The sequence below is a fragment of the Silurus meridionalis genome, chromosome 18, assembly GCF_014805685.1.
Source record: "Silurus meridionalis isolate SWU-2019-XX chromosome 18, ASM1480568v1, whole genome shotgun sequence".
Classification (NCBI taxonomy): Eukaryota; Metazoa; Chordata; class Actinopteri; order Siluriformes; family Siluridae; genus Silurus; species Silurus meridionalis.
In genome coordinates this window covers 458132-472723 of record NC_060901.1, presented here as the reverse complement: position 1 = coordinate 472723, position 14592 = coordinate 458132, and the positions used below count along the sequence as shown (strand labels likewise).

Sequence of the window (14592 nt, the reverse complement as noted above, 5' to 3'; positions counted from 1 at the left end):
TCTGCTCCACATAAAGAGTTTCTCTTAGTGTGTCATGTTCAAGTTCTGCATACGAGTCTTCCTGTCGTTCACTGGTGTCACTGTCGCTCTCCTCACTCTTCTCCCATTCGTCCTGCTCCATCTCTCTGTCTGACTTATCAGAGTTCAGCTCATCCTTATACTGCTCACTTTCACTGAAAACAGAGATCATACTCGTTTAACTTGAAGGCTCCGGGCTCTTCATCTCAAGGTCTGGGAGTGGAGGTGTACATTTCAGGGTCTTGTTTGGAGATTTTGGACTGCATGATGTTTGTGTTTCTGTCTAAATTCTGTCTAGACCTGGATCTCAGCTAAGGTGGGACCTTCTCATCATACTCTGTGAAAATTACCTCCATCTAAAGAAGCTTGGTCTTGATCTGGGTCTAAGGACTGAAGCTTCAGCATCAGTTACAGTCTGGGTATCAAGTATGTGTGTGTGTGTGTGTGTGTGTGTGTTTTCTTACTGTAGGTTGTGTGACCTCAGCAGGCTGTAGAAGTTGATTTGTGTGTGTTCAGTTGTTTCCTCTTTTCCCTCGCGGATCATCGTCCTTTTAAGAAGACTGGAACATTTAAGGGCCAGTTCAAGAGCATCCATCCAGCAACGACCTACACACACACACACACACATTCAGCTATAACAGGGTGGTATATAACTGTGTGCTTGTGTATGTGTGTGTGTGTGTGTTTGTGTATCTATTACAGAAACAAGCAAAGGTCCACACCTCCTTTAGATACTGATGTTTTAAAATAATCTGGTAAAAGTTGAAGTTCTTAACAGATTTTTTTCACTCGAGTTAAAGTAAAGAAGTTTGGGCTGTGATTATAGTGATTATTAATATGTGTTTTAGTGTCACGCTGGTAACTGAACCTCACATCATATTAAATATTAATACAAAACAAACGTTCTTTAATGAATGTATGCAGGCTGAAGATCCACCATAAACGTAGAACACAAGCAGAGAAATGATGATGATGATCAGGTGATCAGGAATGTCTCTGTTCCCAGGCTCAGGGTCGTCTCTTATCCCAGAGATCCTCATGTCTGTGTTTCCTTCTGCTTCTCCCTTTTAGTTCTGCTGCCAGAGTGAATCCTATTCATGCTGATCACACAGTACAGTGTTTTTACCTTTTATACAACAAAAATCCATATCCTTCTCTCTCTCTCTCTCTCTCTCTCACTCGTTAAACATGCTTCTGAGGTACAGGGGACCACTGTTCCTGCTCCTCTTCCTCCTTGGATCTTGTCTCTTCGTACCGGCCTGCATCTGGATTGGATTGATTGGATTGGAGGCCACTCTGTGCAGTTTTTCAGCAATCGCCTGGGTATCCATAAAATTCCGAAGGAGTAACAGGATCTTTGAGGATTTGGATTGTAGTTAATATCAACAGTCTGCTACACTGACTCAGGACTACAGTTTGCTTCTGATCTCCATCACTGCACCTCAACATCGTTTATCTGTAATAAATAGACATTCGGTGGCACCCAGATGAGGATGAGGTTCCCTTTTGAGTCTGGTTTCTTCCTTCTGCATCTCAGGGAGTTTTTCCTTCACCACAGTCTCCACCGACTTGTTCATCAGGGACAAACTTACACTTATAAAGAACATCTTATCTGTGTGAAGCTGCTCTGAGACAATGTTCATTATTAAAAGTGCAAAACAAATAAAATAAATTGAATTGGTTTGAGAGTAAAAAGTACAGATATTTGAGTAAAAAATGTACAGAGTGAAAGTAAAAAAGTAAAAAATCTACTTCATTACTTCCCACCTCTGGTGTCTATGTATTACTGTAGTTCTTTTTATAAAAATTGCCATGTCTATGTGTATTATCACGTGTGCTTGTACCTATTGCTCTGTGTGCGTGTGTGTGAGTGTGTGTCTGTGTGTGTCGGAGGTGTGTGCATTACCGTCTGACTCTGAAGCAGCTCGGAATATGAGGTGACTGCTGGGTAGCGGCTGAGTGATAGAACCAACAGTCTCTCCTTTAGGGCCCTGACACACACACACACATATACACACACAAAAACACAAACACACACACACACACACCAAAATACACACACACACACACACACACACACACACACAATTCACGAAGGATTAGCATAAATACCTTCACATAACAACAATGTGAGAGAAGAGTGTGTGAAAAATGAGTGTGTGATAGTGTAAGAGAAGAGTGTGTGAGAGATGAGTGTGTGATAAGTGTGAAAGAAGAGTGTGTGTAAAAATAGTGTGTGAGAGAAAGGTTTGTGAGAGAAGAGTGTGAGATATGAGTGTAAAATATAAGTGTGTAATGAATGTGTGAGAGAAGAGTGCGTAATGAGTGTGTAATAAAAGTGTGTAAGAGATGAGTGTGTAATGATTGTGTAAGATAGGAGTGCATGAGAGATAAGGGTATGAAAGATGAGTGTATGAGAGTATGAAATATGTGTGTGAGAGATAAGTGTATAATGAGTGTGTGAGAGATTAGTGCCTGAGAGATGAGTGTGTAATGAGTGTGTAATGAGTGTGTGAGAGATAAGTGTATGTGAGAAGAGTGCATGAAAGAAGAATGTGTGAGAGATCAGTGTGTAATGAGAGTGTGAGAAAAGAGTGTGTAAGAGTTGAGTGTGTAAGAGAGTGTATGAGAGAAAAGTATGAGAGATGAATCTGTGACAAAAGAGTGTGTGAAAGAAGTTTCTGTGAGAGAAGAGTGTGTAAGAGAAGAGTGTGCGAGAGTTGAGTGTGTAAGAGAGTGTGTGAGAGATGAGTCTGTGAGAGAAGAATGTGTGAGAGAAGTGTGCGAGAGATGAGGATGTAATGAGTGTGTGAGAGAAGAGTGTGTAAGAGAATAGTGTGTGAGAGAAATGTGTGAGAGATGAGTGTATGAGAGAAGTGTGTGAGAGGTGAGTGTATGAGAGAAGTGTGTCAAAGAAGAGTGTGTGAGAGAAGAGTGTGTGAGAGAAGTGTGTAAGAGAAGAGTGTTTGAGAAGGATTTGTGTGAGAGATGAGTCTGTGAGAGAATAGTGTGTGAGAGAAATGTGTGAGAGATGAGTGTATGAGAGAAGTGTGTAAGAGAAGTGTGTGTAAGAGATGAGTGTCTGAGAGAATATTGTGTAATGAGTGTGAGAGAATAGTGTGTGAGAGAAGAGTGTAAGAGATGAGTGTGTAGTGAGTGTGGGAGAAAAGTGTGAAAGAAGAGTGTGTGTAAAAATAGTGTGTGAGAGAAAGGTTTGTGAGAGAAGAGTGTGAGATATGAGTGTAAAATATAAGTGTGTAATGAATGTGTGAGAGAAGAGTGCGTAATGAGTGTGTAATAAAAGTGTGTAAGAGATGAGTGTGTAATGATTGTGTAAGATAGGAGTGCATGAGAGATAAGGGTATGAAAGATGAGTGTATGAGAGTATGAAATATGTGTGTGAGAGATAAGTGTATAATGAGTGTGTGAGAGATTAGTGCCTGAGAGATGAGTGTGTAATGAGTGTGTAATGAGTGTGAGAGATAAGTGTATGTGAGAAGAGTGCATGAAAGAAGAATGTGTGAGAGATCAGTGTGTAATGAGAGTGTGAGAAAAGAGTGTGTAAGAGTTGAGTGTGTAAGAGAGTGTATGAGAGAAAAGTATGAGAGATGAATCTGTGACAAAAGAGTGTGTGAAAGAAGTTTCTGTGAGAGAAGAGTGTGTAAGAGAAGAGTGTGCGAGAGTTGAGTGTGTAAGAGAGTGTGTGAGAGATGAGTCTGTGAGAGAAGAATGTGTGAGAGAAGTGTGCGAGAGATGAGGATGTAATGAGTGTGTGAGAGAAGAGTGTGTGAGAGATGAGTCTGTGAGAGAAGAATGTGTGAGAGAAGAGTGTGAGAGATGAGTGTATGAGAGAAGTGTGTGAGAGGTGAGTGTATGAGAGAAGTGTGTCAAAGAAGAGTGTGTGAGAGAAGAGTGTGTGAGAGAAGTGTGTAAGAGAAGAGTGTTTGAGAAGGATTTGTGTGAGAGATGAGTCTGTGAGAGAATAGTGTGTGAGAGAAATGTGTGAGATGAGTGTATGAGAGAAGTGTGTAAGAGAAGTGTGTGTAAGAGATGAGTGTCTGAGAGAATATTGTGTAATGAGTGTGAGAGAATAGTGTGTGAGAGAAGAGTGTGTAAGAGATGAGTGTGTAGTGAGTGTGGGAGAAAAGTGTGAAAGAGAAGAGTGTGTAAGAGAAGAGTGTGTGAAAGATGAGCGTGTGAGATAAGAGTGTGTGAGAGAAGTTGGATCTGGATGTAATTTTTTTTATAATTTTTTTTTTATTTTACAGTGGTTCAGGACTACAGTCACCATGAACAGTCTGATCACTGAGCAGCATCCAACACTGATAAAACTTTAATGATGGACACTGAACTGAATTCTTAAATTAGGGCACTGAGGCTGACTAGTGGCCTATTTATATTACTGCAGGTATTAACAGTAAAATGGGAATAGAATTAAGTTGTGTGTGTGTGTGTGTGTGTGTGTGTGTGTGTGTGTGTGTGTGTGTTTGAGTACCTTGATTGCCCATATGGACTGCTCCAGAGGGTGGAAAAGTTTAAAGCAAAAGCCGTTTTTCTTTGAAGGCCTCTCGATAAGTTCGCATGCACTCAGTAGCACCGTCCCCACCCACTGATCACTCTTCTGACTCTTATAGATCAGTAACACACCTGGCTTCAACACACACCACAGCTTCGTCCAGCTCTTTAGAGAGCCACGGATCTGTCTCACACAAACACACACACAATTAGAATCTTTATATACATACACACAAATATGATTAGGGAAATTAACCATAGGAACTAGAAAGTTACAATAAAAAGCCACACACACAAACAAACCTTGAGCCAGTCGGCCATGACAACAACTGAGGGATCAGTGATTGTGCTAAGCAGCTCTTTAGTTGCTCGCTTCTTCTCCTCTCTGTAGTTCTTCTTCTGGACCTACAACAGACACACACACTTCAACACACCTGCTCTTCCTCAGTAGGGTGTTGGAAGTAGAGTATAGGGTATAGGGTGTAAAGTGTAGGTTGTAGGAAATATGGTTTAGACAGTAGAGTTTAGGCACATAGGTTTTAGGGTTAAGGGAGTAGGGTTTAGAGTAAAGGGAGTAGGGTATTAGATGTACAGAATAGGATGTAGAGAGTGGGTTCTAATTTATAGAAGTGCACCCAAGTGGTGCTTCAAAAACAATGTGGGCTTCAAACATAATTAGAGCAATTTTGATGGCAAGACTGGCCTGTTAAGGCAGGACAGTGTCCATCCCACTCGGGAAGGTGCTGCTCTCATTTCTTGTAGTATAGGTCATAGTTTTAGAACAGCACTAGTGAACCAATGACTGTCCAGAGCCAAGGCCACGGAGCAGACCGACAGGCTAAACCAGGGATGGGCAAACTTTTTGCCTCATGGGCCACAATGGGTTCTAAAATTTGACAGAGGGGCCGGGCCAGAACATACAGTGTGTGTGTGTGTATATATATATATATATAAATTACATACACATTATTATATATGTATATATCACATTACATTAGAGCTGAACTTCTCATTTAAGACGGAGTCAGACAAAAGATCGATCAGTTCCAATTGCACTTCTTGTGGTGCGGTTTCAGGGTCTTGTGACAGGGGACAATGGGAGAGGGGACAGGGGACAGGGGACAGAACACCAGCTGAAAAGTGCAAAGTGACAGCTGATATTGTACACTTTGAAAACTGCGACAGTTTCTTGGCATATTAGGCATACAGCATTTGATCGGACTTCAGCAGAAAAATATTTTGTTGTCCACTCCGTATTAAACGCTCGGCGCTCACTATCCACTGTTCTTTGATTAGCTTATTTTTGCAGAGGGGCTCATAAGAGAGGAAGAGAGTACCGTAATACACACAAACAAGGTCAATGTATCTAAAGTGCGACATCCTTTGGGGAAAGGTGGGCATTACAGGGGAAAGGTAAATTAAACAAGGTTTACCCGTACCTATTTTAATAGAATTTGGTCACGTTCGGCGGGCCGGATTAATAAGCGCAACGGGCCGTAGTTTGCCCATGTCTGGGCTGAACCGACCGTCTGCTAGCTGCACAGAGTCGTCACTCAGGATCCACCATATTGAGACTGTGTCTTTCCCCCGAGTGAAACCAAAATGTAGAAATTCCCAGAAAGTCTGTTTAAGTAACCTGATTAACATTAAATTAAATAGGACTGAATGTGCAGCAGCACCTTTGACCTAAAGACAGGATTGTTAAATAAAATATTTTACGTCAAAAGCGCTTAATATAAACAAAATTATTACAGAGAAGTTTAATGTAATGTGTTTGACAGAAACGTGGATTAAACCAAATAATATTTAGCATTGTATAAAGTGAGTTGCAGCTATTTATAATAATAATCTGAGCATCACATGAAAAACTAAACATAAATCTAACACTTGCAAAGTTCTTTACACAAAAATAAAAATATTTAGCATCCAAAAGCAAGTTTAGTCAGTCAATTCCATTAATTATTATTTATAGACCCCCAGGGGCCCGACTCTGATTTTACGATAGAATTTGCAGATTTCAGCACAAATTTAGCTCCTTCTTTACACAAAGCATTAATTGTTGGTGACTTTAATATTCATTTTGATAATCAGGAAGACTCAGCAGTTGTGTCCATTCTAGATTCAGTAGGAATTAATCAGAATGTTATAGGACCCACTCATAGTGGTGACACACTATATACTTTAATATAAACATTTGCATTCAATATAAAAAATATAGTCATAATACCACAGTCTGAAGTTATTCCAGATCATTATCTCATCTCTTTTAAAATCTGCCTCAGTCATTGCATTAGTACCTCACCACTTTACAGTGTTAAACACATTCACGTCAGCTACAGCATCGAATTTTATCAATAATCTTCTGGAGTATCAACATTAATTAGATCTACGTCTGACCCTGCAGAGCTCGACTGGGCCACTGAATACCTAGAATCAATGTTCTGTTACACTCTGGTTGATGGAGCTACACTCAAGACCAAAATGATCCAGGAGAAAAATTCAGCACAGTGGTATAATGATCATACACGCACGGAAATTATAACGTAAATAGTGTCAAACCAAATTGACAGTATTTTCAATAGCATTGCAGGAGAATCTCCTTTATTTGTAATCAATGCACATTCGGTGTCACCCAGATGAGGATAAGGTTCCCTCTTGAATCTGGTTCCTCTCAAGGTTTCTTCCTTATGCATCTCAGGGAGTTTTTCCTTCACCACAGTTGCCACTGGCTTGTTCATCAGGGACAAACATACACTTATAAAAAACTTATTCATTCTTTATCATTATCTTTATCATTATCTATGAAAAGCTGCTCTGAGACAATATTTATTGTTAAGCATAATACAAATAAAAATGAATTTAATTTAATTTAATTGAGTAGGGTATAGGGAGTATAAAGTAGGGTATAAGGCAGACATGGGCAAACTACGGCCTGCGGGCGACACACGGCCCGTTGGGTTTATTAATCCGGCCCGCCGAACGTGACCAAATTCTATTAAAAAACGGTACGGGTAAAATTTGTTCGATTTACCTTTCCCCTGTAATGCCCAGGTTTCCCCTAAAGATGTCGCACTTCAGCTCAATTGACGTTGTTCGCGTGCAATACTCTCTTCTTCTCTTTGATAAACTGGCAAAATAAGGAGTTCAACAACACTGTTCCTACTGAAACTGAACTTGAGTTTTTCTGCTGTGTTTATTGATGCACTGGCAAAAAAAAGATCAACAAATTGTGGATCTTTTGGCTCTTGATGAAACTAAATTTGCCAAATCTCTAATGTTTTATATATATATATATATATAAGTATATATATAGTGTGTGTGTGTATGTATATATGTATGTCTATATATATGTATGTATGTATGTACAGTGAGGAAAATAAGTATTTGAACACCCTGCTATTTTGCAAGTTCTTCCATTTAGAAATCATGGAGGGTCTGAAATTGTCATCGTAGGTGCATGTCTACTGTGAGAGACATAATCTAAAAAAAAAAATCCAGAAATCACAATGTATGATTTTTTAACTATTTATTTGTATGATACAGCTAGGATAATAAATAATAAATAGGATAAATAGATTTATAAATAGGATAATAAATGTAGTGGAGGTGGACATTTTAAAGGCTAACAGGTCTTTGAGGGTCAGAATTCTAGCTGATAGACAGGTGTTCAAATACTTATTTGCAGCTGTATCATACAAATAAATAGTTAAAAATCATACATTGTGATTTCTGGATTTTTTTTAGATTATGTCCCTCACAGTGGACATGCACCTACGATGACATTTTCAGACCCCTCCATGATTTCTAAGTGGGAGAACTTGCAAAATAGCAGGGTGTTCAAATACTTATTTTCCTCACTGTATGTATATGTATGACCCAGCCCCTCTGTCAAATTTTAGAACCCATTGTGGCCAGTGTGTCAAAAAGTTTGCCCATCCCTGGTATAAGGAGTAGGGTGTAGAGAGTAGGGTATAAGGAGTAGTGTGTAGGGAATAGGGTGTATAGAGTCAAACTGATACAGCAGAGTCCCTTTAAGCAATGGGTGAAGACCTTCCTCTTCCTGAAACACTTTCCAAGTTTGCTTTGTTAAAAAAAAAAAAACACACAAAAAAAGCTGTAGGCTGATTTATCTTAAGTTTGTAATCCAATGTATTAGTGTAGATTTATTCATTGATAGAGACTTAAAGCACTTTTGTACATCGCCCAGAACAACAGCATCTGCTAAATACAAAAAAATGTAAATGTATGGAGTAGGGTATAAGGAGTATGAAGTAGGGTTTAGGGAGTAGGGTATAGGGAATATGGAGTAGGGTTTAGGAAGTGAGGTATAGGGAGTAGGGTATAAGGAGTATGGAGTAGGGTTTAGGGAGTAGGGTATAGGGAGTATGGAGTAGGGTTTAGGGAGTAGGGTATAGGGAGTATGGAGTAGGGTGTAGGAGTGAGGTATAGGGAGTAGGGTAAAGGAGTATGGAGTAGGGTTTAGGAGTAGGGTATAGGAAGTATGGAGTAGGGTGAAGGAAGTGAGGTATAGGCAGTATGGAGTAGGGTGTGGAAGTGAGGTATAGGGAGTAGGGTAAAGGAGTATGGAGTAGGGTTTAGGGAGTAGGGTATAGGGAGTATGGAGTAGGGTGTAGGAAGTGAGGTATAGGGAGTATGGTGTAGGGTAAAGGAGTATGGGGTAGGGTTTAGGGAGTAGGGTATAGGGAGTATGGAGTAGGGTGTAGGAAGTGAGGTATAGGGAGTAGGGTAAAAGAGTATGGAGTAGGGTTTAGGGAGTAGGGTATAGGGAGTATGGAGTAGGGTATAGGAAGTGAGGAATAGGAGTAGGGTAAAGAAGTATGGGGTGGGGTTTAGGGAGTAGGGTATAGGAGTATGGAGTAGAGTGTAGGAAGTGAGGAATAGGAGTATGGAGCAGGGTGTAGGAAGTGAGGTATAGGGAGTAGGGTAAAGGAGTATGGGGTAGGGTTTAGGAGTAGGGTATAGGAGTATGGAGTAGGGTGTAGAAAGTGAGGTATAGGGAGTATAGAGTAGGGTGTAGGAAGTAGGGTAAAAAGAGTATAGGGTAGGGTTTAGGAAGTAGGGTATAGGGAGTATGGAGTAGGGTGTAGGAAGTGAGGTATAGGGAGTAGGGTAAAAGGAGTATGGAGTAGGGTTTAGGGAGTAGGGTGTAGGAAGTGAGGTATAGGGAGTAGGGTAAAAGGAGTATGGGGTAGGGTTTAGGGAGTATGGAGTAGAACAACTAGCAGATGTCTTCACTGACATCTTCAACATCTCCCTGAGCAGTAACGTTGTTCCCATGTGCCTCAAGACAACGACCATCGTTCCTGTGCCAAAGAAATCGACTGTCTCCTGCCTCAATGACTATAGTCCCGTCGTGCTCACACCCATCGTGATGAAGTGCTTCGAGAGGTTCGTCATGAGGCACATTAAGACACAGCTTCCACCCTCACTGGACCCTCCATCTGGTCCTCACCCACCTGGACAACAAGGACTGATCTGTTCGAATGCTGTTTATTGACTTCAGCTCATCATTCAACACAATCAATCCTCAGCACCTGATCGAGAAGTTGAGCCTACTGGGCCTGAACACCTCCCTCTGACCCCAGTCAGTCCGGATCGGGAACAGCATCTCCAGCACCACCACACTAAACACTGGGGCCCCTCAGGGCTGTGTGCTCAGCCCACTGCTGTTCACTCTGCTGACTCACGACTGTGTAGCAATGCACAGCTCGAACCACATAGTCAAGTTTGCCGATGACACGACCGTGGTGGGTCTAATCAGCAAGAACGACGAGTCAGCATATAGAGAGTAGGTGCAACTGCAGAGACAGCTAACAACATGTCTCTGAACGTGGACAAAATAAAAGAGATGGTTGTTGACTTCAGGAGAGCACAGCGCGACCAATCTCCACTGATTATTGATGGATCCTCAGTGGAGATCATCAAGAGCACCAAATTCCTTGGTGTTCATCTGGCAGACAACCTCACCTGGAAAGCTCATCTCTTTCCCCCTATCCTGTCCATGTTCTACAGAGGGACCATTGAGAGCATCTTGAGCAGCTGCATCACTGCCTGGGTTTGGGAATGGCACCGTCTCAGATCGCAAGACCCTACAGAGGATAGTGAGGACAGCTGAGAAGATCATTGGAGTCTCTCTCCCCTCTATCATGGACATTTACACTACACGCTGCATCCGCAAAGCACACAGCATTGTGGACGACCACACACACCCGTCACACACACACTCTTTACACTCCTGCCATCAGGAAAACGGTTCCAAAGCATTCGGGCCTCCACATCAGGACTGTGCAACAGTTTTTTCCCCAAGCTATCGGGCTTCTGAATACACAGAAATGAAATGGAACAGACACACACACACACACACACACTCAACTCAATATGTGTACCGAACTGTACAACCTGGACTAAACACTTCACACTCATCTCAATCCATTCCACAACGATTTATTTATTTATTATTTATTATATTCGACCGTACTACACTCCTTAACTGCTGTTTTTTGCACATTTATCACTATTGTACTGTTTACATGCTGTTTTTGCACCTTTGACTGTATTATAGTATAATGTTTACATGCTGCCTTTTCACCTCATGACTGCTGCTGTTCTTTTGCACTACATTGTTCTGTTTGTTCTGTTTATATTTACTCCCGGTTATAGTTTTTACATTTTACATTTCACCTCGCACAGTACTGTATAATTTGAGTTTACAGTAGGTTTACTAGTCGGCGCTATATTGTTTTTTTGTCTTGTCTTGTGTTTTCTGTCTGCACTGTCTGTCTGTACTGTTTTTTGTCTGCACTGTTTGCACTAGGTTGCACTCGATGCACTTTATGTAGCTTGTGTTGTAGCTTTATGTTGTCTAGTGTAGCACCAGGGTTCCGGAGGAACGTTGTCTCGTTTTTACTGTGTATTGTGTACCACTGTGTATAGTAGAAATGACAATAAAAGCCTCTTGACTTGACTTGACTTGATAAGGAGCAGGGAGTAGGGTATAATTTAAAAGATTTAAATGTTTAAAAGAAAAAAATTGTATTTGTCGCATACACTTTCATACAGAGTATGACAAAGTGAAATGCTTTTTATGACTGTCCAACTTGTAAACATGAAAGAAAACAATAGAAGATTAAAAAAAAAGTAATGTAAAAATAAATAAAATAAGTATAAAAGTATATTAAAAATATCATCTGATTATATAAGCATGAATAAAAAAGAAAAAAAATATATATTCTATATAATATTGTATATATTCTAGGGATGCACTGAAATGAAAATTCTTGGCCGAAACCGAAAACCGAAACATCGAAAGAAATTATGCCAATTATTATTACCATTGCATTAATGGCTATGACTGTGTACTAAACTTACTAAAATCAAGGCATTTCAATTTTTGTTTCAAAGAATAAATCAATTACAAATTATGAAAATATTTATTTATAGCACATTGCAACAATGCACAGGATAAAATAAATAAAGATTCAAACTTAAATGTTTAACTTAAATGCACTCATGTGTATATTAAATAATAATGTACAGGCCCTCTGGCCTGCTGAAAGGTTGTATAATTGAATATGTTCTTTCATAAAAAACAAAGTGCATTCAGAACAAGTGCAACTGCTTAAAGATACAACAATACAACACTATCACTGGGAAACTTTATTGCCTTTTCAAAAAGGTCCACCACAGACGGAGTGTGCATGCTCGAAGGGGTTTTGCTTTTCTGTGCCGCGTTCCTCTCGTATTCAGCATAGCGAGCGGGATGTTTGGATTTCAGGTGATAAATTAAACCCGACCTGGAGAAAGTCTTTGCAGACGCACCCCATCTTGAAATTTCGGCATTACGTTTTGCAAATCGCTATCCGTGGATCTTTCTCAGATATACTAAAATATGTCCACACCGCAGACAAGCACGGTTTCTGTTTGCATCACCACAACAAACTGTTTTTGTTGCATTTTTGGGCCACTTTTGCACAAATTGCACTTTTGGGCCATTTTGGGCCGAAGATTTTTGGTGGCCGAATATTCGGTGCATCCCTTCTATATATATATATATATATATATATATATATATATATATATATATATATATAGAAGGGGTGTGTGTGGTCATCCACAATGCAAAGGGGAGAGAGACTCCGATTATCTTCTCAGCTGTCCTCACTATCCTGTGCTTTCCTGAAGTCAACAACCATCTCTTTCATTTTGTCAACCATTGCACCTCCTCTCTGTATGCTGACTCATCGTTCTTGCTGATGAGACCCACCACGGTTGTCTCATCTGTGAACTTGACGATGTGGTTTGAGCTGTGCATTGCTACACAGTCATAAGTCAGCAAAGTGAACAGCAGTGGAATTAGCACACAGCCCTGATGTGCCCTCAGTGCTCAGTGTGGTGGTGCTGGAGATGCTATTTCTCAGACTGAGGTCTCCCAGTCAGGAAGTCCAGGATCCAGTTGCAGAGGGAGGTGGTCAGGCCCAGTAGGCTCAGCTTCTCAATCAGGTGCTGAGGGATGATTGCTTTGAATGCTGAGCTGAAGTCTATGAACAGCATTCTGACATATGAGTCCTTGTTTTCCAGGTGAGTGAGGCCATATGAAGGGTCGTGGAGATGGCATCATCTGTGGAGCAGTGTGGACAGTACACAAACTGCATAGGGTCCAGTGAGGGTGGAAGCTGGGTCTTGATGTGCCTCATGACAAGCATCTTGAAACACTTCATCACGATGGGTGTGAGCGCGATAGGATGATAGTTACCAAGGCAGGAGAATGTAAACTTCTTTCGGCACAGGAAGCAACACTTAGTGCTGCATTTGACACTATAGACCATGATCTCCTCCTAGATCACTTACAGAATTACATCGGCATTCAGGGACAGGCATTAAGCTGGTTTAAATCCTACCTGTCCGATCGTTACCATTTCGTAGACTTAAATGGAGAGTTATCCAGGCTAATTCTAGTAAATTATGGCGTGCCACAAGGTTCAGTTCTAGGACCCCTGCTTTTCACAATATACAGTACATGCTTCCCTTAGGAAATATTATTAGAAAGCATGGAATTAGCTTCCATTGTTATGCTGATGATACCCAGCTATATATCTCAACAAAACCAGGCGATATGCTCAATTAGCTCGCATAACTGAGTGTGTTAAAGAAATAAGAGATTGGATGACCCATAACTTTCTACTACTAAATTCTGATAAGACGGAGATTTTGCTTATCGGCCCAAAAATCAGTACACAGAAGCTCCAGCATCTCAACCTGCATTTAGACGGATGTTCTGTAACCACTAGTTCAACAGTAAAAGACCTGGGAGTTATTTTAGAGCAACTTGTCTTTTAAAAATCATATCAACCAAGTTACAAAAACAGCCTTCTTTCACCTTAGAAATATTTCTAAGATAAGAAACATGTTGTCTATATCTGATGCAGAGAAGCTCGTCCATGCGTTCATGACCTCCAGACTGGACTATTGTAATGCATTACTAGGTGTATGTCCTGCATCATCAATAAACAAGCTTCAGTTAGTTCAGAATGCAGCAGCAAGAGTTCTTACAAGGTCGAGAAAATATGATCACATAACCCCAATCTTATCATCCCTACACTGGCTTCCTGTTAAGTTTCGAATAGACTACAAACTACTGCTTCTTACTTCCAAAACACTAAGTGGTTTAGCTCCTATGTGTCTCTCCAGTCTTCTAACACGCTACAATTTGTCACGCTCCCTGAGATCTCAAAACTCTGGGCTTCTAGTAGTTCCTAGAATAGCAAAGTCCACTAAAGGCAGTAGAGCATTTTCACATTTAGCTCCTAAACTCTGAAATAGTCTTAAAGACAGTGTTCGGGGCTCAGACACACTCTCCCATTCTAAGTGCAGATTAAAAACATATCTTTTTAGCAAAACCTACACATAACATACGTCTCGCATCATAACCTTGTGCTCCAGAACATCTGATCACATGCACATTATCAACTTGTGCTGTTAATATCATGAACAGCAGCTACGCTAATTCCTTTCCACTGCTTCTCTTTCTCTCCCCATCCC

At 40.6% G+C, this 14592-nt stretch overlaps 1 protein-coding gene across 1 annotated transcript in view; it reads right to left on the bottom strand.

The window, feature by feature from the left end:
• The window catches only part of osbpl8 (oxysterol binding protein-like 8), a 47932-nt gene that overhangs the window by 10257 nt on the left and 23083 nt on the right, over positions 1-14592 (bottom strand). Inside the window, 5 exon segments of the mRNA XM_046872666.1 lie at positions 1-173; positions 483-624; positions 1925-2009; positions 4514-4717; positions 4837-4938. The exon segment at positions 1-173 is cut by the window's left edge and continues 20 nt beyond it. Of these exon segments, the coding sequence (XP_046728622.1) occupies positions 1-173; positions 483-624; positions 1925-2009; positions 4514-4717; positions 4837-4938 (706 nt within the window).